This window comes from Pagrus pagrus (assembly GCF_965226575.1).
Source record: "Pagrus pagrus genome assembly, chromosome: 8".
Taxonomy (NCBI): domain Eukaryota; kingdom Metazoa; phylum Chordata; class Actinopteri; order Spariformes; family Sparidae; genus Pagrus; species Pagrus pagrus.
Window position 1 is genome coordinate 8,217,763 of NC_140192.1, and position 26,025 is coordinate 8,243,787.

At 40.7% G+C, this 26,025-nt stretch overlaps 1 protein-coding gene across 3 annotated transcripts in view; it reads left to right on the top strand.

Moving 5' to 3' along the window:
- The window catches only part of aopep (aminopeptidase O (putative)), a 79,281-nt gene that overhangs the window by 19,997 nt on the left and 33,259 nt on the right, over nt 1-26,025 (top strand). For 2 of the 3 annotated variants that reach the window (XM_084360033.1, XM_084360034.1), the window contains exons 7-14: nt 3,484-3,697; nt 5,756-5,862; nt 13,115-13,217; nt 14,157-14,264; nt 14,795-14,838; nt 17,676-17,736; nt 22,452-22,514; nt 23,757-23,843. In XM_084360033.1, coding sequence (XP_084216159.1) covers nt 3,484-3,697; nt 5,756-5,862; nt 13,115-13,217; nt 14,157-14,264; nt 14,795-14,838; nt 17,676-17,736; nt 22,452-22,514; nt 23,757-23,843 — 787 coding nt within the window. Of the gene's footprint in view, nt 1-3,483; nt 3,698-5,755; nt 5,863-13,114; nt 13,218-14,156; nt 14,265-14,794; nt 14,839-17,675; nt 17,737-20,104; nt 20,207-22,451; nt 22,515-23,756; nt 23,844-26,025 lie in introns of those variants that run through there. The other variant, XM_084360035.1, reaches the window with a different exon arrangement.

Consider the following 26,025-nt stretch of genomic DNA (forward strand, 5'->3'; position numbering starts at 1 on the left):
TCCTCTGGGAAATAAAGAGTAGTTGTGTTGTTCAGATATCCGATTTTGCTTTCCTCCAAAATAGACTGTAGGCAGACCTGGCCTAACCTATGTCTTCACTCTGTGTTTTCCTTTATAATTGACTTGTCACTGTAATTAGGTTATGGCAAGGAAAGAAAATAACTCCTCTGTCATCTGTTGTTTTAAGATGCTAATCTCTTCTTGATGAGAGCAGCTCATGTTACTGTAGTTCATCGATGGCAGCAATATGTGGGCCTATTGTAGCACTGTGACTCCAACAGGTGAAGTGTAGCTTCTCTGTTTATGTAGTTAGAAGTAGGTCCACTCTTTATGACTTTTAGGTGAAAAAACTAAATTATGTGATGTTTGAATGTAGTTAACATACAGTATAGTGACGATGCTTCAAAAAAGCTGACTATAATGAAGCAAAACAGAGCGATAATGATTTCTTCTGTAATCTAGAGGCATCTTTGATGTATTTGTCACAGTATTTGGGTTGTATGACCCTTTTGACAGATACTTTTCAATAAGGACCTGCAGTTTGCCGTAAACTCTCCCACCAGCGTCAGCTCAATAGTGGCTGGGACACTTAAGATCTAGAGAGTGTGAAAGGAATTCTAGACAGTCCTGTGTTGTTATATGGGCCAGGAGGGAGAGAGAGACCATTCATTCGCACCTCTGTGACCCCTCTCCCATTCTTCTGTTGAAGAATAGCCTGCATCTCACGCACAGTCAGCCCTAAGCCCCTCAGGGCACCCAGAGCCGGTTACATAAGACAGAAGGAAAGAATGCTCCAGAAAAGTCTTCAGCCATGACCTTGGCTTTGACTGCGCACTCCTATTTGTCCTGTTCTACCAGCGCTGTCTCATGGTTAAAAGTCACATGTCCTGTGTTCCTGTGTTTACGAGAAGCTGAGAAGCTGGCAGCGTGAACGTCTCAGACAGTTCGTGTGTAGCATCAAGAATTAAACAAGTGTAGTTCAAACTGCAAACTGCTTTAAAATTTAACTTCTCAAGCCATGTAGGTCAGTCGGTCCAGCTTTTCGGTCCAGACTGAAATATCTCAAAAATGACTGGCTGGATGGTGTGAAATTTGGTAGGCACATTCCCTTACGACAAATTACATTAACTTTTGTGGTCCTTCATCCTTTCATCTTCATCATCAGGCCCATCAGCTCATTATTTGTCCAGTTCCTTGGTGAACTACCTGCCTCAGCTGTGCATTGTGTTTAGTGCTACCAAATGCTAACATGCCAAACTAAGATGGTGAACATGGTTCTCATACTTGCTTCACATCAGCTTGTTAGCATTGTCATCAGCCGTGTTTTCAATCATCATATTTTTGTACACAAGTTGAAGTATTGCATTAACAAAGGCTGATCACACAACAGTATCTGAAATGTTTTTACACCTGCTTGAGGGCTTTTTGCCTTCTCTATAATAGCAAATATACATAATAGGAAATAGGAAAAAGTTTTTCAATCAAGTTGTAACGTAAAGCACATTTAATTCAAATGACTGATGAGCTGTTTTCCCTCCAAGAGAATTCAATGAAGAGAAGGTAACGCCTGCAAACTCAACTCCATGCCACAGAGGTTTTATGAGACACGTTTTGGATCCCACTTGGATCTTAGTCTAGTTTGAAAAATGGAAAAATAGTTTCCAAGTAGGATACAAACGATGTAAAAAAGCCCAGTGTGCTTCAAATTCGCTTTACAGTCAGTTGGGAACACAGCTATTGGGAACATTGTACTGTTAGCTGTACTGTATGTAATGCGGCTATAGCTCGAGTGGATCGTCCAGTAATTGGAAGATACTGAACCCCAAATTGCTCCTGATGAGCAGGTTGGCACCTTGCATGGCAGCCTCTGCCATCAGTGTATGAATGTGTGTGTGAATGGGTGAATTTGACAAGTGTTGTAAAGTGCTATAGAAATGCAAGTCCATTTACCATTTACCATTTAGCTTAGTCTTGTCAATACATCTTTGGGGATATATTAAATACTTGACTCAATAATATTTTTTTAATCTTAGAATTGATCCATTTGAAGAAAATCACAGCCTCCAACATGTTGCATAATTTCTTATAAAAGGTTTTAAAGCACTCGCCAAGCCCAGCCCTCGATACTTGTATCTCAATGAGGTGTGTGCCTGTAGGACTCCTATATTAGCAGCTCAGTATTCTCTGTTGGCGAGACTCATGTGCAGTGAGATAAACTTACAGACAAACCTGAAATGTGTTTCCTTAATTGAGAAGAAATTTAATTAAATCAGAAATCTAAAATGGACATTAGGGGGAAACTATTGTCTATACAGAATAGTAATTACCAACTCACATTTGCAAACAATTATATTGGAATTTAGCTGCTGACAGCCGTGTTATTCCCTCTTCAGTTTTGCTCGGCTCAGAGCTTTGATAAGCTGTCATTGGCTGAAAAGCCTAATGAAGATTTTAAATTTGTTGAGTAAGACACTCACACACACCCTTGTACAATCACTGTTGAAGTTAATCTTACCTTCTGTGTTTCCAAAACAATTTAAAGCAGTTTTGTTGTGCACTTTAGTATATGATTGCTGTACATCTATTACCTGTTAAAAAAAGTGCACAGAGAACACCAGTTGCTTTATTTGGAAATACTTCATATGCATGCAATCAAATTTTTATCATGTGTTTAATTTCCTTATCAGACGAGTGCAAGGCAAATCTTAATTAACTTAACTGCTCAATAAATCAGTCATGGGTATGTAATAAGATGCCTGTAGTTCTAAATATAGTCACAAGTCGAGCTTTGTTTTGAATTCCTTCCTTTTCATCTCATTAGAGAATCTTACAAGGGAACGGGTCGGGTCAAGTTTATAATTATATTTTATTTTAAAAGTCCTGACATCTTCCTGACCTAACCTAAAATGTGAAGCATTTTCTTGAAGTCATGCTTAGAAACAAAGTGCGAGAGAAAAAGTGGAGGCTATAAAACTGTTGGACAAAAACTCCCAAAATTGCCTATTTCAGTTTTTTTTTATACCCATTGTTGGTTGACAATTTTAGTCGAGGGAACATGATGTACTCACATAATGTTTGCACAGGGCAGTTAGGTTTGGCACCAACACTTGATGAGTAAGCTGCCCTTTTGCTGAACATAATGTAGAGGGTAGATAATAGCAGGGATGGGCAGTCAGTGACTCCCATACTCATTAATGCTCACACGTGTCCAGGCTAAATTTTCGGTAATCATAGGTGTGGAACATTACCACACTAACTCTTTGATCTTTTTTTACTTTTTATTCTTCTGAGCAAACATCTTTTCTCACGCTAACCTCTCTGTGTTTCCTCTTACTTCCTGAACCTCCTTGATTGTAAAAACATTCCCTTTTTATCCCTCCCTTACTCATTTCTCACTCCCCCCCCCCCCCCCCCCCCCCCATTATAATTTTTAATTTTTAATTTTTTTGTTCACCCTTTATTTCTGTCATTTGTCTTCCCTAGCCCCCATATAATTTTCCTGTCCCAGAGTGTGTTGTATGCTGGGAGTTCTGGCCCCGGGGAGAACAGCCTGTCTCTATGTGGGTCCAGGATGTGCCATGAGATCGCCCACTCCTGGTTTGGCCTGGTTATCGGAGCCAAAGACTGGACTGAGGAATGGATCAGCGAGGGTTTTGCCACCTACCTGGAGGACATTATCTGGGCCCAAGCACAACAAGTACAGTACAATCCAGATGATTGTGGTTGACTACAGCTATTTTATGAAAGTAACTTAAAGGAGACCTATTATGCTTTTGGGTTATTTCTGTGTGTTATAAATGTTCTTGTGCATGTGGAAGATCTTGATAGTTTACAAGGTCAAAGTCCGCATCAGCAGAAAGCTCCTCTCTCAGAGAAAACTCTGCTCCTGAAACGCCTCGTCATTAGCCCCGCCTTTATTTCCGTGAATTTGTGACATCATACTACATCACCATGTCATACAATTGCGTAATTTAAGCCCAGCCGCTAGTTTGGCACATAAGAATCTATTTAGTACAGCTAATCTGTTGTTTTTAGCATTGCTGGGTCAGGCGTGTGTGAGCTGACCAATCAGAGGAAACTGGCTATTCTGGAGTGGGGGGCCTTAAAGAGACAGGAACAAAAACTCAGACAGAGGGGGAATTCAGCACTGCGGCACTGGACAAAATGAGAAAACTGATGTGTTTTTTGAGCATTAAAATATATATACCTATTCCAGTAGTAACCCAAAATAAAATTAAGAATTTGAAAATGAGCATAATACGTCTCCTTTAAAGGCCTTTTTAGGCGGTCGCCCCAGGTAGACAAACACCTTTAGATGGTAATATGAGCTTTTAGATACACCAGTTTAGCTTAAAGGTGCACTATGTAGTTTTGCGAATGGAATTTTAATCAGAGGATAAAGATCTTCATTGACTGATTTTTTTTTTATGCCTTAACAAACTAAATCAACAAATTTTATTTGTTGTCATGACTGAACAAATTGACCTTAAAGGACAACACAGTGCCACATTTCTAGCTTCAAACAATGTTCTGGGGACCTTATTTTCCTCTGGCAACAGCTTGTTCATTCAGTTATGGAAAAAAAAAAATATGTATGATTTTATTATTACCTCATTGATATTGTAAATATTAAGATTCTGAGTTTGAATTTCTTCTCTAAAACTACATAGTGCTCCTTCAACTGTGAAGCCATTCTGTCTCCATCTTGAGGAAGCTACCACTGAGAAAGCAACTTTCTCTCATTTGAAATAGAAATCACTCAGTGAATAAAACCTCAAGAATCATTAAGTGAATGTCTGTGGTTTTTTAGTTTATTTATTTCTCGTCATGATCTAAAAGTGACACTAAATATCCAGCACCTTTTAAACCATTGGTATGAAAAACATGTTGACCTTCCAACTTTCCATTTCCACAATTTATGTGCCAGGATTTCCAAATATTACTGTTGTGGTTGGAGTGCATGTCAAGCAGAGTTGGCCATGACATTAGTGTTGTAAAACCATACATCAAGCACACAAGGAAATAATTTACAAAGGCACCAATCCAAGTTCCAGTACAAAAAAAGCACAAACAAGAAACAAAAACTACATCTGAAAATTCAGAGGAGGTGGCCAAACAAAACAAAAGGGTAAAGAAGTTCCTGGCACACCACAGAATAAACCATCAACCCCAAACCTCCTGACCTACTGAAATGTACAAAGGACAAAGCTCAGAAAAGTTGTGAAAAAGTGCTACTGCAACCTAATCCTCTGCAAAAAAACATTTAAGAGAAGTAGATCATACATCAAAGAACAACGAGACAATGTACTGTGCACTGCTCCAGATGTCATTCTCATTAACGATACATACAGGATAAACGATAAACAAGACAAACAACAGGACAAAGGAAGAGGGTGTAGCATTGGTATGAATCACTTGCTTGCAACACTAACTTCAGTTGTGATCCGGGAGTTGATATGCAGACAGGTCTAATCCTCCCTTCTGCTTTCCCACACCATCTGGAGTTACACAAATGTTTTTTTTTGTGTCTGGGCTGTTTAATCATGTCACCTTTATGATATGAGCACGGTGCTGAGGAAGTAGATTTCAGCGGACATGTTATTGCTGCCAAAATCAATAAGACACAGTGACAAGAGATAGTAGGGCAGTGCTGCCTGCTTTTTCTGATGAAATTCACAGTATTTAGTTTTTCCTCCCCTGACTTTGCTCTACTTTAACCTCACATCTTTGTAACTCTCCATATATCTTCCTCCAGCTCTCCTTCCAAGAGACAGCAGAACAGTCTGACCTGAAAGCACTGCTGAGGTGGAGACGACTCTCTGATGAGTTGAAGAACTCGGAGGAGGTGCTTCAAATCCTCAGGTGTGTGTTTTTTTTTTTGTCAAGTACATCTTGTTTTAATTATCTTACCGCCGTTGCCGCTATGGAGGAAATTGCTTGTTGATACTAAGCAACAGCACCTTCAGTAAGCTTGCTTAAAGCAGAATGCAGTAATAAACACTGACATGAAACGCACTCATACTGCTTACTGCTGGTCAACCTCCCCACTGTTTTATCCCTATGTATGGGTAGTAGTCTGGTATCAGTGCTTGAGATACTCTTCACACACACTTCACATACACTTCTTATGTGACTTACATGTCTCAGTGACCCTAAACGGCAGACATCCATTTTATCCGGGTTGATTTTTAAAGATCATTTGTTTATAATTTGCCTTGTCAAAATGTGCAGTAGGACCACTTTTATTTGAAGTAAATGTGGTAGTTTTTTTCCTGTAACCCTGTATATCTCACAGCCTTAATATTTCATTATGGGCAGCTGATACAGAGAGAATCTGCAGGGGTTAGCCTACAATCTTTGAGCAGATTTTCATTTGGTGGAGCAGTTTTGACTTTAAAGCAATTGAAAATCACTTGTACCTTGTAGTATTTACAATAGTTTGGACTTGCCTCAAAAGACCTAATGCAGCGGAGAAAAGAAAAGCTTTGTATTGTTTTTTTTTTCTGTTTTTCTGCAGACAAATCCAATATGCTCTTTCCAGGATAACAGGTCAATCACTAAACCCAAGTATATGCATGAAGATACCTGCAAGATTGTATTATTTTTCTTATGGATAACAATAGAAACTTTATGAACGTCATAAGCTCAACTCAACCGCTTCATTCACGGCATGTTGGTGAAGCCCAGTTTCTTAACAGAGATAATCGAGCCGCATCATCAGAATACATTAGAATGCATTGATTTGGTGTGTCGGTACGGCAATCGGTGGGAAAGAAAGTGAAAAGCATGGCTGAACTCACACAACCCTGGAGGGCCCCAACATTGATCATGATGGCAGTTGAAATGGTTTTGTTCACCTTTAAAATCTGAACTCTGTTAGTGAGAAATAAGGTATATCAATCCAGTGATTAACTTTTGCAAAGCCACCCCTAAAACACATTTTACTGTACAAAACAATGATCCTAAGTCTGAAGCACAGGATGTCTTTCATACCTGTAAATTAATCAGAATTTACACTCCAGAAAGTTTAGCCATAGACGAGCATAGGCATAGGACAGAGTGAGGAGAGATAAATGTTGGAATAAGCTGCATTTGTCTTTCACTAATTGACCGTAGGAGACACAGTCAACTTTTTTAGGTCAAAGTATGCCCATCTTTTGTTAGTGTCTACACGTGTAGACACAAACGTGAGCTTGAGGTATTCATTCCAGGGATACAGGTGTGGCAGGTGTGGCAAGTATATCCAGGTGTACTGTACTGTCATGTTTTTGAGAAGCTCTTCACACAAGCACAGCGAGCACGCACAAACACACAAACTCTTCATCTGATCCTGACAATGTGGGACCCACACCCTGTTTGTTTTATCTTCAGTGGAAGCACAGTGTCATCAGAGGATTATAGATGTAAACCCCAGCCTGGAGTTAACTGTTTAAGGGCAGGCTTGTTAACACTTGTCAGCACTGTGTCTGTCTTTCACATAGTGGCTCTTCCTTTGAATAAAACACTGGAGATGACACTTGTAGCATAGTGTGCTATTGACATTCATGCTTGTAAGAGACCGTACAGAGTGCAGCAGCAAATCAATGTGTTATTGATTTAATGGCACTTCTGCTTGGCACTAACTTCTAACAATGTCACCTCACTAATAATGCGTTGTCGTCACACAATGGAAACACTCATTAATAAATAGTATTTAGAATTAAAATCAATTCAGGCTCGCCATTGTTTTAAACTAACAAGGTTGGCTCTGTTTGGAAAATGTTGTTTTCAGACTGAAATGCTGGTTGCCTCCTGTATATGTTGTGCAATATGGAGGCTTAACATCATAGGATTAATGATTGTGACACAGGGGTATTCCTTACAACATGAAGCGGAGTGTGAGTGAAAGGGTTAAACATGCACTTGAGAGCTGTGTGTGTCTAACAGTCTATCAGGGTGTTCCCCTATGAGGTAGATGCACGGGTGATTAGGAGGATCAGGGTTGGGTTTCTCTGCACCTGACGGGGTTAAATCAACAACATAAAACTAACATCTGAAAAATGCAAACAACATATGCACTCACACATGCACAGACATACGTGCCCAAATGCACCGATGCGTACATTTCGACTGATTAGGTTACATGGAAACACGTTAGTATTGAAAAGTAATTGCTTAAGTGGCACCCAAAGAAAAGCCTTTTTTAATCCTCACATATCTTGTAGCAATGGAAAAAGGGTGTTGAGGCATAAAGGAGCCCTGCTCATACATTATCTCATTAGCTTGCATACCGCCTTTGAGTCAAGTGCAATAACAATTTTTAATAGCGTCAATTTGCCCGTTCATGTTTTTCTACTGCGATCAACATGTTCATTTTAGTAAAGCTCAAAGGAAAGTCAGTTGTCTTTTTTTAACATATATAGTAATACAGTACATTACATACAAATATCTACACCCATACACGCACACACATGTACAGACGAACTACCGTAACACTATTCACATAAAACGGCATTTAAAAAAATAAAAAAAGGGGTGAGAAAAAGACAAACGTAGGAGATGAAAAAACGTACCTTGTAGACATTTATATATAATATATGCTGGATCAAAATAAAATTACATAATTATTAGTTTCCAGTGTCCCTTCTTGACCTCCATTTTGTTGTTTGTCATCGTCTATCAATTTTAAAATGCCAAAAGCATATTCAAAATAGATCTTGCGTATGGAAAATATAATAATGTAACATAACAGTAATATTCAGTCAGTACTGACTGACTGATGACATATATTCAAACAGTAAATTTCTGCTTTAAAATGTCTATGAATGACTACACCTTTATCATATATTTTACTGAGTTGTGTACCAACAATGGTCAAACCCAGAGAAATCTGTATGTTAATGAAGGTAACTGTGCGTTTCATTTGGTCGCCTGTTGCTATAACTTTCAGGAGAGAATCAGGGAGTGAGGAAGGAAGTTGGCGAATGTGACTAAACATAACGATAATGAAACGCTAAAATATGACCTTAACAATGAAGACGACAGCTCCAATGAACCCAAACTACTTATGTATTTTGTTTGTTTTGATTGAGAGACCATTAACATTACATAATGTGGATTTAAATCAGGATCATACTGTAGGATCATACTGTACGATCATATGCTGTTATTATTTTACAAAATGTTGTCATTATGTGAGTTTGTAATTTCCAAATAATTTCCTGGGGGGAAAAAAAGGATGTAATTTGATACCAACGATAGGGAAAATAAAGACAGTGTTTTGGTGCACAGCAGGCAAAAACCAACATACAAAAATGAGAAATGGCAGGCATACAATTTAACATGATGAAAAAAGTTGCCAATAATAAATGTATAATAACTGAATATTTTCTTCAGTTCAGTTCAGTGCTGACTTTTTAATGTCCCTCGAGGGGAAATTTGATACACAGAAATGGGTAAAAACACTAACACAACATACAAGAGGATGTGGGACATCACAACAGCATGCAACCAAAAGAAAGGAAAAATGTATCTGTCCAAGAATCAACCTATTGGAGTGGTAGCAATAAGTGCTTCTTGGATTCAAACGGATGAGTTCTTTCAAGGAGATTCCTATTTTCCCTTTTTGTTCAGCACTAATTTTCAGTAATTCAGAGGACTCCCCCTACACACGATCAAGAAATGACTAAAATATGAAATAAAATGAAACAATTAGTGTATCCAATTTTGATGTCCCAACACGTGTTATCAAGCAAAATTAAATCAAAGGCTAACAAAATTAGCTATAGATTATTTGTTTTACACGTGGGTTGTTTCATCATTTTAAATTTTCATTTCATTTATAACAAGATCTTTCACCAGCAAAAAGAAGTGGACAGAAAAAGAATAAACACAAACAAACAAAATAAACAGAAAAAAAAATGGATCCTACTTGGTTACAATAATGTGGTGGGCAATAAGCACATGACAAGTTAGCACATAGCATATTATAAATATACCAGACCAACAGTTGATTTACATGATCATTGTTCCCTTCAGACCTTTACTCACTAAAGCTTTCCCACTGTTAGTCAACATCATTCTTGACCTTGGGAACAGTATATATGAGACAAGAAATCTCAACTTTCAGCATTTAACCACATCTCATGGATCTGTGGGAGGGTGACTGTAACTCCATCTCTGTTTAAGGAGGGTCTCTGTCATCGTATGTGGCGTCCTTGATCTTTCTCTGGCCAGTGACTTTGACCCCGTCGCAGTCGATGCTGTTACTAGTTTTACTCCAGTGTTTATTCTACAGCCTTACATTTAGTCTGTCATTCTGTCTATCTGTAGTCTCATGGTTTTGCACATGGCTGTCATACTATGATACATGTCTTGGTACTGTTTAGAGGAAAACTCAAGGGGCATACGAAGGTCAGATGTAACTAAGATCTTAGTTTATGCCAAAGTTGGCGATGCCACTTTTTGATGTGGGCTAGGCTGCCAGTAAGTCGGAGTCCTGCTGCGGCTTCACTGTTTGGCATCACAACTGTGGGCAAACATAGCATGAATAAACACAAGCTGGTTGTCACAATGCACAGAGAAATGTTAGAAAAGACCCAGTGAAAGGAAAGAAAGCGCAATGGGATGTACAGAGAGATATGCAAAAACCTTCCCAGTATACACAGACCAGACACACACACAAAGGCTAAATGGCAGATTGGCGCTTCCTAAGTTCAGTGGGTCACAATCGACACCCCTTGATCCAGAAGGGGCCCCAGTGGCCAGTGTTTATCAGTCCATTTCAGATGAGTTATATTTAGGGCAGCCTGGGCCAGACGCCATTCTCCCTGCTGATTCACTGGGCTGCTGGGAGTGCTGCTCTACCTTATCCGGTTTCCACAGTCAACCCAGTGTAATTTGTCAGGATATGGCTTGCGGAGCTATAAACCTCTGTGTGTGTGTGTGTGTGCGTGTGTGTACATTTCACATTAAGTTCTGTCACTAATAGCTCCTGATTTCCTCCCGCTCTTTCTCTCTTTCAATCTCAGACACACCCAGGTGTATGTATGGGTGCACACACACAGAGACAAACACCCTCCCTCTCACACACACGGCCTACGAGTCAAGATAAGAGCACCATTTATTCTGCAATACATTGAGCTATTGTGTGATTCTCCAAGGCAGCAGGCGGCGATTCCTCTTAAAGCTGTAGTAAATCATCTCCGACAAAGAGAGAAGGCGAAAGATCGGGGATTTACACATCCATACATCCCGGGTTTTGGACAGAGGGAAGGGTGGAGTTCCTTTGTCTAACGCGGCAGTGATGGATCAACTTTTTTCCTCTCCGCGCTGTGCCGCCGGTATCTCTGACGCACGAAACAGACACATTTTCTCTTCTGGAAATACATGTTCTGTCATTGTTTTTGTCTCTTGCCCCAGTCCCTCTTTTTCTCTGTACTTCTCTGTCTGACACACACACACACACACACTCACTCACACACACATACACACACACCATTTCCCAGGGATACAGCACGTCCTGCTGTCTTAAAAAGAGTCTATTTCATCTTATCAGTAGTAACAGACAGACATGGGCTCTACGGGCAGGAGACTGGACAGAGAGCAATTTAAAAAAATAACTCCATGATAAAAAAAAAAGAAAAAGAAAAGGGGGGAAATGTTGTGTTCATGATACATTTTTTAAGAGATTTTTTTTAGATTTTTTATTTATTCTATAATGCAGGATTTGGCTGTAACCTTGTGTTTTACAGGCATATTTTACTGTTAATCCATTCGTCCACTGACTGGCTCAGAATATCGATGGGCAGCTTTCATTGTGCAGACACAGAGCGTCATTACCAAGATGTTCCAAAATGGATTTTCCCCAATTAGGTCATTGGTATTGTGATTTTTTTTCTTGCACGTAACATTCATATGACATGCCCACATACGTCCATCATGACGGACACACCCTAATTTGCATGGTGAAAGTCCTTCTAAGAGTGTCCAGTTGAGTCTAGAAATTCCAGGAAGCTGATGACTTCCTCCCTCTCAGTCCACTGAGCAAACCAAACATTCACGTCTATCTCCTGTCCTTGATTTCTCCCACACATCCTCCTCCTCCTCCTCCTCCTCCTCTTCTTCTTGTGCCACTCCATCCCCCCCTCCCTGCGTCTCCGCTGCTCACCATGCCTGGACAAAGACTCAAATAGATCAAATATTTGACCAACTTGTGGCTCACAACTGAAGCCTCACTTGAGAGATTAAACATTGAGGTTTTACATCACACACGAATCAGAGTGTGAATTTGAATGTGTGATTTTGCACTCCCCGTTCATGTGTGTGTTTGTGTGTGTGTGTCTGGCCCTGTCATGAAGTGGTCCTGTGGAAAAGTGCTCACCAGTGATGAAGGGTGTATTGATTGGTGGGCCAGGCGCCTAGCGTATCGACTTGGCAGGAGGGTGATGCTTCAAGGCCTTCCTATTGGCACACTGAGTTAATCTGCTCAGCCTGATCAATACCGGCCAACTGAAACTATCATTGCACAGCATCCCACGTCAGCGCCCTGTTTGTTTGGCTTTTATTGGTTTTATGTGTGTTTGTTTATGTGTTTATGGAGGTTGAAGGGATGATTTGTGTCTGTGTAACAGGGAAAGCGAAAACCTAGTGCGTGCCTCTTTTGTGCCTGCAGACGAGGGGTTGCTTTTCTCTCGAAGTGTTATATGTTCGCTCCGTGAGTCATGGGCAGTAAAGTCAGAGCGCTGCTCTGTGAGGTCATATAAACAGCATAGCATGCTATTATAAATCTACAGCTTGATTTCCAGCCTGCCTCAGGCAAAGTATGGCAACTTGGCAAAGTGTTCACCATTGAGAGGACCGGCTGAGTGGCTGGATTTAGTGTTGCTGACAGTGTATTCTTGCTCTGGAGAAACTGTGGTTTTCCTGCAACTAAAATGTCTCAGAGTGGGATAAAAAAATAAAAAGTCTGTGCGTAGGTTCTGTAACTCCATCCTTTCTGCTCCGCACCTTCCTGTTTATTGCTGGTGCTGAACATCTCCCACTGAGTTTGCCCATTTTCTTCACCTGTCTTAGCTTTGTGTGTTTTTTTTTTTTCTTTTTTGTTTTTGTCTCTGTTCTGTTTGTCTTTCTGCAGACCTAACATGGAAAACACTGGCCAGGTCAGTGAGTCTGGCTCCTCCACAGTTAAACATGCCCTCAACCCTGACAAAGCCTTCATGCAAGTGCACTACCTCAAGGTGAGATAAATGTGGGAAAGATCAGGTGGAAAAACAAGGAAGAATTGATAGAGGTAGTAAGAAAGTAAGGAAACCGTTTGAATAGAAATTCTATAATGTTGTTTTGGTTGGCCCACTCATCCAGTAGACGTTTTTCATCAAGTTTAAGAGGATGTTTAAACCTCGACTAGTCAAAAAAAAAAAAAAATTGAGCCCAATTTAATGTATAAGGTTAAACATTGTCCAATTGTCCTTTCACGACCAAAATTGTGTTTTAAAAGCTGCTGAAATGTCACTAAATGTCACTAAACTCATTAAATACAAGTTGACAAATAACTAGTTAATAATCTGCAGGAAACTTGCCTGATTAATGCAATGGCTTTTTATTGAACGCAGTTGCATAACAAATACATAAATACACCTCAGATGCCACAGTAAACTGTTATTAACATTTATACGGCAGTTCTCTGTTTTTGTAAAGCAACATTTGACAAGGAAGACACTGTCCATCTCATTTTAAGTGGAACCAGACAGCTGCTGCCCCTGTAGTGTTTCTAAGTGGTATTATTGTTGGCGTCACATCCTTTTTCCTCAGAGTAACGACTACAAAGAACACAGGGCACAATGTTTATTCATTCATTTACTTTATAATAGGGAAATGAAAACAGTCAGAAAAATGCTGCCAGGCTGCCAGCCTGGATTGCAAGTCAAGCTTCAGTTCTCAGGGGATTTTGGGCCCGGTGCCACACAAAATTGCATAGTGAAACCAGGGTTTATAGGGAACCATCTTATTGGAGTTTAATTGCAGTTTAAATGTGTTCATTATTAAAATAATACATTTAATCGACATAATAGCTAATTGCCCACATCCCCATTGATAACTATAGATGTTGCTGCCTGTTTTCTCTCTGTTGTCTTTGATGGATTATGTTGTCTTTATTTGTCTTGCCTTTTGTCCAGGGTTACTTCCTCCTCAGGTTCTTGGCCAGTCAAGTGGGCGAGCAACAATTTGTCGACTTCTTCAGATTATTTGTGAAGAAATACCACGGGCAGCTCATTTTATCTCAGGTGAGGCTGTAGTACAGGAAACTAATTTTTACTCGATTAACTTGAATCTCTTTGTTGACCTGCAGCTTCTCGAGAGGCTGCTAATAAAATCTGAGCTCAGATTTGAACTGTTTTGATACGACCTGTCTCTGAGGCACGGTGTCATTTGCATAAATTAATTGGAGGCTGATGTAAGCTTCATTGTTTTACAATAGTTGAAAATGCACTAGCAGCATTTCAAACAGATGACCTTACATCGTCTCGGCCACATGTGTTTATTCTGCTGGGGACATGAAGCTGAGCGATCACACCTGGACGTCTGTGTCTATGTGTGTGTGTAATATGTGATGTGTTCCACCTGGCTCCTGTTTCTGTGGTGGCAGGCTGAGTCTTCTCACTAAATAATGGACATAACACAAACACTGTTTGACCTTGCACTCTTGACTTAAGATCAGGTATGCCTTTCTCTTTCTTTCTTCTTTTTTTTTTTTTTTTCCTCCCACACTAAATGTCTCCATTTCTGCTTGTCTTCTCTTGTTCTTTTTGGACAGGATTTCCTCCGATTGCTGCTGATTACCTTTCCCGGCATGGAGAGGTATGTAAGTGCCTATGAATAATGCTCTCAGTCTAATTCATGAATAATGAAAAATATGCCCAGACGCATTAAAACCACTTTAATTTGGGCTCAAGTATTGGTAGCCTGGCTTCCAGTTCCAGACAAATCAAAGATATACTGACCAACGACTTCCTCTTTGCCCTACAACTCCTTTTTGTTTTCTTCTTATTAGTAGATTTCCTGTCAAGTACATGTGTTGATTTGGCCTCTGTTCTTTGACTAACTTGGTACTGCGGTGGAAACATGACCAGCGAAAGCTCCCAACACTAATCCTGTTAAGAGAGCAGTCTCATCCACTCTCATATTAATTGAAGTGTAAAAGGATAACTGCTCCTCCTGCTCCCCTCCTTTCTAATTTTCGCTTTCCCTCCCCGCGCTCGCTTAATCATTCAGTTCTCTATTTCTCCTGATTGCCTCATTAACCTCTTCTTCTGCCTGTCTTTTTTCGCCCCTGCCTGTCTTTCACTTTGTTTCTCACAGCATTTTAACACTTCTTTTCTTACCCCTCTCCTCCTCTGCATCCTTTTGTCTGCTCTGAATGTTTTCCTCCTGCCTTTTCTGTCATGTGGAGTGTGCTGCTGGACTAGCAGAGATTGATTGAATTAAACAGAGGGAGTTGGAGACAGTCAATATTTGGATCTGATGCCTCTTTCAGTAAACAACCCACTAGAAGGGGAAGGTTTAGGATGAGAATAGACACTCAGTGTTGAGGGTCATAGCTGCTGTGTGTTCAGACTAAATGGGGAATTTACTATTTTTAAAACTGAACATGCAAATTGTTACACACATTTAAAAAAAAAAAAAAAAGAAAGTCAATGCATTAATCGATTTGTGTTAATAAGACCCCTGTTTTCCAGGCGTCTCTTTGTAAAAGACAGTATGTTCTCATCTATCACTTTAAAGGGAAAAACAAAAAAGATGAGGTTATCAAGCTTAACATGAAAAAACTGGTAGATACACGTCTTGTCTGCTCTCGTGAGACATAAGCTGATCTCCATCTTCCATTATGAAACCATATTTGACAGTTCAAGTGGTGTATTAACTGTATTAACCTTTTGTTTGCCACACAAGAAAACTATGCTCACGTAATCCCTTGTAAGCCTACCTTATGCTCTCTCAACTGTTGGTGTGGCAGATGTTTAGTCTTTATATGTATATTAAACTGTCTATGGATCAACCCCACATGCCAAGTGCTAACATTTCCTAGCAGTGAAGTCACTGATGATGTTTTTAATGTCCAGTGTCTCGTCAAAGTGGTGCTTTATGGGGAGTTATACCTTTTCTAGTACACTGTAGGGTGTAAAGAGACTTTTATTAGCTTCACTTTACTGAACGCCCACTCTCCATCTGCCAAAGTTGCCGCCAAATATACAATAGGAAATGACACAGTGGGACTTTACCAGTGTGTGGAAGCAAGGAGCTCAGCCTTGACCTTGCGACAAATACCAGTCTCTTTAAACCATTTTTAGCCACTCTAGCAGCAGTGTGGCTCACTGTCGATCAGCCAGTGAAATATCTCAAGAAGTATTGAATGGATGGCCGTGAAATTTTACTCTTATGGTGCGCATAGACTGATTTGTTAACACGTTGGCTAACATTAGCCTCCAGCACAAAGCGTTGAGAGGTGGATTAAGTACAATTTGGCTGATGCGAGTTGAACCAAGTTTAGACAATGTAGAGCTGACATCATGAGTCTGAGTCCTTAGATGGCCAACACACGTAGGTTAAACCCGCTATGGCTCCATTAGTGGTAAAGATTAAGACGTTTTCTTGCATGTAACGAGAACTGCAGTAAAAGCCAATAGCAAGCCAAGTGAAGAGCAAGCGATTCAGGAGAAAGCCATTCTGAAAAAGTTTAAAGAGAGATTTAAAAGATGACAGACACTTGTGGCCATCACACTGTCATGCAGAACCGAGAAAAAATATATATCCAGCATTAATATTACTCCTCGGTTACATCTTTGGTTCTGGAGTAGATCTCATTTTGATATGGTATTTTAGAAGTTTATTGATAATAAGAGAGTCTCTGGGTCTTCTACACAACTTAACGGCTTGCTCCTAAACACGTTTAAGCTATGTAAAAGAATTGTTTAAGCATTGTGTAAAGCGAGAAAAGATGCAAATGTGTTTTCAATTGATATTCCCTTATCTGCATATCCTGATGAGACCAAGGTCCTTTCGAAAGTATTTTTAACCAGTGTGGGAAACCACTAATTGAGCTTCAGTTAGAGGAGCATAACTGAGAGAAAAAATGTAAATTATAACTTTTTCATTACAAAATAACCCCTTTAATGGGCTGGATATCACAGATTAATATACAGTAATAGCTTCAGACTAACCAAGTGTGGAATTTTCCTTTAAGCGGAGGCAGGATTAATGATGGGGGTTGTCTAGTTACTCTGGGTGTGTACTTTGTATATTGTATAGTTTGCATACACACATGAGGACTCCTTATGAAATGTTTGTTTGTGTGCACATTTGTCTTAGCAAGCCGGTTCTGTCACAGTGTTTTGTGTAAGGAATATGACCGTTTTCATGTGCAAACCATGCAGCTACTCACGCATACACACATTAGTGCTTACGCTACATGCATACATATAAATCCAGTTCATTGTCTGTACATGCCTGTTTGCTTGTCCCCGCATAGGAAAGTGGGTGTGCCCCTCTTTTTGTTTAAGGTGTTGGCCTAGAACTGGAGTCTGCCATGGCCCTAACAATATTTTCCCAGAGCCATGTTTTCATACGGTGTCTTGGGCAATAACAGTCACTGCTATAATAATAGGAATAGTACTAACACTTGTGCCATTGTGTTGCAGAAAAGGCCTCACCCTCAGTGCTATTTATGCTGACTGGCTCGATCGACCGGGAATTCCAGAGGTATGAAGAGTCCTGCTTTCTTTTGTTATTTATAATATAGAGTTTGGTCTTGTTGCTTTGATATAGATAATAGGATTTCATTAAAGGCTAGATACCAGCTAGCTAAAATATCTAATTAAACAATTAACTTTAAATCAATTTATACTTGAAATAAACCTACACTTGACTGTAATGTATGAAATAAATTCGTACTATCTGTAAACAATTGAGTGATACTACACAACACCCTTTTTCAAATATTTGAACCGTGAAAAAAATCTGATATACATTGAAATGCTCGTAAAATAAATTTGGAAAGACGTAAAAGATAAAATTACCTCCTCAGTTCCCCTGAATAAGGTCCCATTCTCTGTTAATTTTATTTATTTTATGTTTTTTCTGAGCTGAAGAGTGAAGTTAATATGTTTACGGTAATATGTGAAATATAACCAAGATCACTGGTGTTGTTGTTTTTTCCTACTGCAAGTACTATAACTTGACACTATCAAAAATTAATATACAAAGTTTGAGTAATAATTAGTGCTTTCTGAACCTCTCTTTGTCCAGTGTGATCAGCAGTTGAAATACTTCTTATTTACAGTAGCACTTGTATTCCTTTCATACCTGACACATGCATGCATAGATTATTAATTTTCTTTGTCTTTGTGCACTCATTAGACTGTTTTCTGGTTATGATAGAGATTACCTCTTCCAGTCTTGGATTAACCTGGTTTACCTCAGTCTAAAATCCGACACTTTGAGACGTCCAGAACAGCCCATAAGTTATAGCTGTCGTGGCTTTACCGTTGAGTCGATCCGTAAAGGACAACATGACTTCACCTTTACTTCAGTTTGGTGCGACTGTGACAACTTTGCTGTACAAGCTGCAGCTTGATTGGCTGTATTTGAAAGTCACATGCCACGAATAATATTGACTGCAGATACCTGATGGTTATCATCCTAAATAATGCATCAAAATGGTTTTGAGATCAATTTGTGAGATCAATCATCCAGACTGGCAGCAGTGTTATTCAAATCACGGCAATTCTACAACCCCAATCCAAAAAAAGCTGGGAAACTGTGTCAAACATAAACAAAAACAAAATGCAATTGTTTGCAAATGGATAACAGTTTTATGTTTTATGTGTTCCTAAGCCCATTTTTGCTTTTGAACGACTGAGCCTTTTGAGGACTTTCCCAGTCTTTTGTCGCCCCTTTCCAAAATTCAGAATAAGCATGTCAACAAAAATCAATGAAGTTGATAAGATAAAACATAATATATTGCCGGTTATATATACATATTGGGGTTGTATTCATATTATACAAATACCTTCTATCCTTGTGGCTCCTTGCACAGAAACTTTCTGTGTATTTGGGTGTATTGTAAGCATTTGCTTATAAATGACAGGCGCAGCATAGCCTTTATCTCACCATTGAACAGCTGTAAATAGCGGTGTAATGACGCTCTCATAATGAAAATTATGTCTCATATTAGATGTAAATAGCTGTAAGTATATCAATCCTACAACTTAAATGACGCTTGACTGTTAGCCTGTAGGTATTTTGAAACTCCCAGATGATGATAACATCATAAAAACTCAACAACGAGAAAGAGAAGTTGAGAGTTTGTCAGGTCGGTTTTCCTAAAATCATGAAAATCACTGTCTGCATAGCTAGTTCTTGATAAATAATCAAGCAGTTAATTTTATTAAAGTGTAGCTGAATCATTATCGTCTCCTTTGTTATCAGACTGTTACTCAATCTTGACAAGGTGAGCAGTGCTGCTCTGCCTCTGCCCTCTAATCGAGAAACAGCCACAGTCATAAGATACTAGAATTACAAGGCTACACACACACAGGCATACACGCAGGCACACACACACACACACACACACACACACACACACACACACACACACACACACACACACACACACACACACACACACACACACACACACACACACACACAATCAATCCACTTTAACAGCTTCTTCAATTCTCCCATCTCCATGGTAACTGATCTTAATTACCACTGTGTGTGCGTGTGCATTTTTGTGTGTCTGTGCTTGTGTTTCTGTCTGGGAACCTTCACCTTTTAGATTATGTGATGATGTAACTGGAGCCGTTCAGGGGGGCCTCTGAGGGTGGGAAGGACAGTGTGGAGGGACTGCTGTTTTCTCACACCTGATTGGGCGATTGGCTAGAGTGTTCTTACCGAGGCTTTTTCTATGTTTGATGTGCCGGTCACCGGCTAATAAGATCAGCCAGATCAATTGAAACCTTTTACAAATGCATGTGCTTGTGTATTATGTCCACATTTTAAGTCTCTCTCTCCTCTTTTTCCCTCCTCCCTCTATCGCTCGACAATGTGCTTGAATTGGAGAAAGGCAGGAAATGGTTTGGCCTAATAATAAACAATGACATTCACCGATCCCGGAGTGAGAGATGTGAAATGGGAAGGCCACTGCAGGCCTATTTTAGACCTCAGAGTTTAGATGAGTAAGCACTCCCTTTGGGATGATGGATCTAGGCTGAGATACTTTGTTTAAATAAAGACTACCCGTGATTCACCAGTGCTTTCAGTCTGATACCCTCTTCCTAACTCCTAGAACTTACATTAAAGTTTTATGTCGGTCTTTTTCTGCCTTGCTTGTCAATAAATGCCTTTTTTTGTGGCTAAAAATCAAACAGTTTTACCTAGTTTTTAAGCACTTAAACATTTACTGTTCTCCCAGGAAGAAACTGGATTTGGATTTACCTCAAGGTAGTCAGAGCAGCTTTAAAAAATAACTAATTCGGCTCATGTGACAAAGAAAAGAGTGCCAATAACGAGCTCATTCTTTCTCTGCTGAAAATTAGGGCTGTCTGTCAAACCTCGGATTACTTGATTCAAACCTTGATGTTTTAAATTTCTATTTAGAAAAGTTTACCTACACTTATTTTCAGATACGCTGCATTAAATACTGTGAATTTGACAGGTTTGGCTTATTATAAAGATAAGATAAGATGATGTATAACTTTATTGATCCCTTTACTCAATAGTTCAATGGTAATACATACATGGTTTGTAGTAATGTACTGAAAAGTTTAATAGATATAAATATATTTGCACAGAGACATTGGATTACACGGGATACAAACAGGAATTGCAGAATTAGACGAAAAAACTGCTTTTTTAAAATAAAAAAAATAATTAGATAAAAATAAAATAAACAAATAAATTGTTCATATGTTTAGAATATTTTTCAATATTTTATTGTCAGTTTTCACTCTTCTGTTTATGCTTCCTGACTTGCAGCACTTGCTTTTCTTTCTTTCTTTATTTTTATCTCCTTACTATGTTTATTGTTATTCACCAAATCACCAAGGAAAATTCCTCTTCAGTGAAAACCAATTGGCAGTAAATCTGGTTTTGATTTTGGAGGACGTCCGTAGTTGCAGAGAGAAGTCAAGTTAAAAAAAAAAAAAATGATTCAATTAAAAACACTCTCAGAAAACATCACAAATCCCTACTTTACACTGAACGAGGGATGTGATTTATTTGCCTCTCATGCGTGTTTATGAGTAAGAGGTGTAACTTCTTAACTTTTTGACACGCAATCTGATATTGATTCACTGGAGAGACACTACACAGACGGGGGCGCGGGCTGGAGAGAGAGAGAGTTTGAGGCAGACAAAAGCCTTGCTATTCAGGGAATGGTAGTGGGGATCTAGGCAGCAAAAGAGCTATGTGTGGTATCCTGTTACACAATGCCAATTTACTGCTTCAACACTCACTACGTCCTATACAGCCCACTCTAACACCTCCCTCTCCCTCCGTACCTCTCTGTGTCTGCCTCTCTCCCTCCATCCTTGGCTTCTACACACACCTTTATGCTATTTCTGCTGGAGTATCTGTATAATACACAGAGAAAGCACTCAGGCATGCAGTTAAAGTATTGAACCTTGCGTGTGGCTATGGTAACGCTAAAAGCCGGAACGACGCACGCTTGTGGGGAACATATGTGTGGCGTGTGTGTTCTAGGTTGCATGAATATGATGTGTCGCTGCTGCGTCTGTATGATGTGTCATTACCTTTCTCACAATCTCACACACACACACACACACTCACACACACACACACACACACACGAGCGCGCGCCGTCATCGCTCTGATATGTGATTCACATCACTCGAGCTCTGCTGAAAGCCTTAATAAGGTTAGAGAATAAGTGCTGTGTGTTTGTGCCTACTAGCTGCCCTCCGTGCGTAGGTGTGTGTTTGCATGCACGGCTCTACGTGTGTGTGTGTGTGTGTGTGTGTGTGTGTGTGTGTGTGTGTGTGTGTGTGTGTGTGTGTGTGTGTGTGTGTGTGTGTGATGGTGGAGGAGTGGATGTGTAGAGCAGCGAGGTGACTGTCCGTCCTGTAGTTGCTAGTTATTGAGGTTGTTTTTTTTTTTTTCCTTCCTCCTCCTCCTCCTCTCTTCTCCTCCACTCTTCCTCCTTTCTCTCATCCTCCGGAGTCAATTCGCGAGTTTCCGTCAGAGGAACAAGTGATCGCGCTCCCACCTCCTCCTCCCTCTCCTCCCACCTCTCCTCTCTCTCCCTCCCCTTCCTGCTCTGCTTGCTCTCTCTCTCTCTCTCTCTCTCTCTCTCTCTCATTCTCTCTCTCTCTCTCTGCCTCTGCAAAGCATTCCACTCTGTCCCGATCACTTGCCCCCGGCTCACTGCTTTCCCCTTCTTCTCTGTCGTTCAGTGGCTGTATGAAAGGAGCGCCGTGTGGTCACAGGCGAGGCTGGTGGAAGAAGTCAAAGCAGAGGTAAGCACTCTCTCTCTCTCTGTCTCTCTCTCTCTCTTTCTCCCTCTCTCTCTCTCTTTCTCTCCTGTCTTTCCCAGTCTCTTCTTCTTGTCTTCAGGGAGTGGCAGACAGACTCGGGGGCAGCTCTCTGATTTGAAACATTGCACCTTAGACTGCTTGATATGATTGTCATCTGATTCTCATCACTCCCTTTTTTCCGTTCACTCAGTCATTCTGCCACTGTTATCCCCCCGGTCTCTGTTTTCCCCTCATTTAAACGCTCTGTTTCACATTGTTTGATACCATCTCTTATCTCTACCTCCCTTGCACTCCATCTACCTCTCTTTTGCTCCTTGCCTCGGTCTCTCTCTTCTCCCTCTGTCTGTCTCTGAGTGAAGTGCGGCACGCAGCGCTGTACATCTGTTGCGTGTCATTCTGTGCCGCCTATCAGATTTCCCATAAAGCTCCCATGTTGTTCTTAATTGCTTCGCCTATATTTTCCCATACTCCCACTTATCTGTCCGTTTAGATGAATCCCAGTCAGACCTGATGAGAATAGTTGTCAAATGTGTTACAAATGCCTTAAAAATACACAGAACGCTCGGACTAACTCGTCCACTTTGCGTACTTTTCTTCAACGTTTCAAAACTGTGCGACCGTGTATTTATTCTGTGATATAAACTGAGACGGAGGAGAGGAAATAGAGTTTGGCCTTGATAGTGATTGGCTGTTTAATGGAGATCTACGGTGTAGGGAGTTGCTGCGCTCCAGGCTCCGTCACAGCAACATACTTTCACTATTACTCTTTTGTCTCAGCCGGCCGTTTTGCGATGGTTATATATGGAGCACGAGTGAGCGCTGAAAGGTTGGAATTGATGTGCGCGTGTACGAGAGAGAGAGAGAGAGGGGGAAAGGGGAAGAGAAGGAGCTTTAGACTTTCATCTGTGCGTCTACTTTGCACTCTGTCAAGGCTTCACTGGCTCGCTGAGAGTGTTCATATACATTCTTGTGTGCCATTCCACTTGAGAGATGCGGAGTGGCGCCTCAAGTCTGTTTGTGTTTACTTTCCTTTCCTTTCATTTTTTCCTTTCTCCTCCCTCTGACCTCGTTACACCTCTCCGTTTCCTTCGTTTCCCCTTCACACCGTCTCATCCCGTTCGCTCAAAACAATGCCACGTTTCTGTCTGACTCTACCTCTACCTCTCTTCTTTTTCCCGCCTTCCCCACCTCACCCCCCCGCCTCCCCCATCCTCCCTCTTGCAGGTTGTAAAATGGATTCTCCTCAGTCAGAGTCATCAGGGGAAGGGCAGAAAGCGGAAGAGAATAGAGCCCAAGGTGAACTACAAAGAGGTAGGAGACACTCTACTGTATTAAGAGTATACCCCAAACTCTTTCCTCTTGTGGAAGACTCTATCTACCTGCTCCCTTCAAGTAGCTCTGATTCCTGAGCTGAACAACACAATTATACCCAGTTGTGTTTATGTGTTGTGTCTGCAAGGACAGACTACCCTGTACTTGTTTAAGTCTGTGTTTATGTTGTGTCGCCGTCCACGTATTTAACCTTTTAAGAGCTTGTATACATCACATAGCCTCCTCTGTTTCTGTGTGTGGTCATGGCCAATGTGTGTGTGTAATGGTGTCTGCGTTTGTCTGGAGTGGGAGGAAACCCATTAGCCTCGACGCTCCAGGTTTGAATCTGGCCTTGAACCTTTGCTGCATCCCAATCTCTCTTCATCAAATATTTTCTGTCAGTTTTACTCTGTACTACCAAATAAAATGCTGAAAAATACCATAAAAACATATCCAAAAACGCTGGTTTCTGCCTGTGTGTGTAGTGTTAATTAGGGTTCTCTAGGGACGGCTAATCCCCTCCACCCACTAATTGACGCACACACTTGCACACACGCCTGTATCATTAATGAACGCACACTGATCTATAAGCCACAGAGGGCCAGAAGTCATTAGCGAGACGAGAGCAGCTTTTATATATCACTCTCAATATGCTCAGACTCGAGGAAACATTGGCAAAGCCTCTCATCTTTTTGTATGGTGCGTTTTATGGCATGAATAAGTTAAGTGAGTGCCCCTGGGTGTCTTTGAATACAGTTTTAGAAGTGAAAATAAAACTCATTCAGCGCCAAGAATATTGTGTGTATTGTATCCAGTGACTTTTTAGGGCTGTAAATTCTCTTCATCGCTTTCTTTCAACAGATGTAATGTAAGCTTTATTCACAGGCGAAGGTATACACGTTTAAGCTGTAACAGAAATCCAGACAGTGTTTTATAAAACCTCGTGTCGGAACATGATTTTTCTGGATCAGATTATCTCCAGTTCCTGTGTTGTAATTTGGAGCGCACGGTGAATGAAATGCCTGTGGAGTCCGCGGCCAGTGCAGCCCCCTTCAACCACCTGATACCTACCGTCTGGCATATTTACAACGTACACACACATACACACTAAATGCGCTCACTTCTAAGGGGCAGCAAAAAGGGCCTCTTCCTGTGGGGGGGGGGGCAGAGGGTGCTGAAATCAGTCTCATGAAAGAATAGCCAATTACTGTCCACTTGGCCATACACAATAGTGAGAAAGAGGAGGGAGGGACGAGTGGACGGACGGATGGAGCGAGGGAGAGGAGGGGGGGGATGAAGGGGGCGGGGGTGTGGGAGGTCAGCGTTTGAAGTTACACCATAAAAGCCATCCTGAAAGGAAACACGAAGTGGTCCCTCCCCCCTTTTCCATCCACCTCTCTCCCCTCTCTCCCCCTGTGGCCCGGCCCTCTCCTCTCTCCTCCCCTTTGTTTCTGTGCACAGAGAGTGCCCCATGGATGGACCAGGTGTATTTTATATTACTCCTTCATGTACTTCAAACGCCAAACAGCCCCAATTTCTACTCAACCCCTCCTCTTTTCATCCACCTCTCCTCCCTTTCTCTTCCCCGCGTCTACCAGCCTGTTGCAAGGCTATAAATCACTCAGCGGACCCGATCGGCAAAGGAGGAGGGAAGGCGGTTAAAACACAGGAGACAGGAAGGTAGAAGGAGCAGAAAAAAGTTGGGATATATCAGATGAAGTTACAACTGGAGCATAGAGCTACAAAAGAGAAATATATATATATATATATATATATATATATATATATATAAAAATAACCAGCACTAGAAGCCAGCGCTGGGCATTATGTATCCCCTGTGGTTATCTTTTAGATCAATTCAAATTGGAATGGAAACATGAATTCTAGCCACGAAATGATGCACTTGGGTGGAAAAACACAAAGGGAAAGGAAAGAGCAGAAGATCCTTCAGGACAGAGAATAAATAGGTGATGGAACAAATGCATGGCAAGAGAAAGTGATGAAGAAAAGGTAGAAAAGCGGAGCAGAATAGATATTTTGGAAGGATTTCAGATGGTTGGTTGATTATGAATTCCAGTAAGGTAATGAATCCGTTGCGGGCATTTGAGGAAATGAAGAGCAAGAGTGGATATTCGAAGAGCCGAGAGAAGCTCACGAGAGATGAAATATCGCAGGGCTGGTC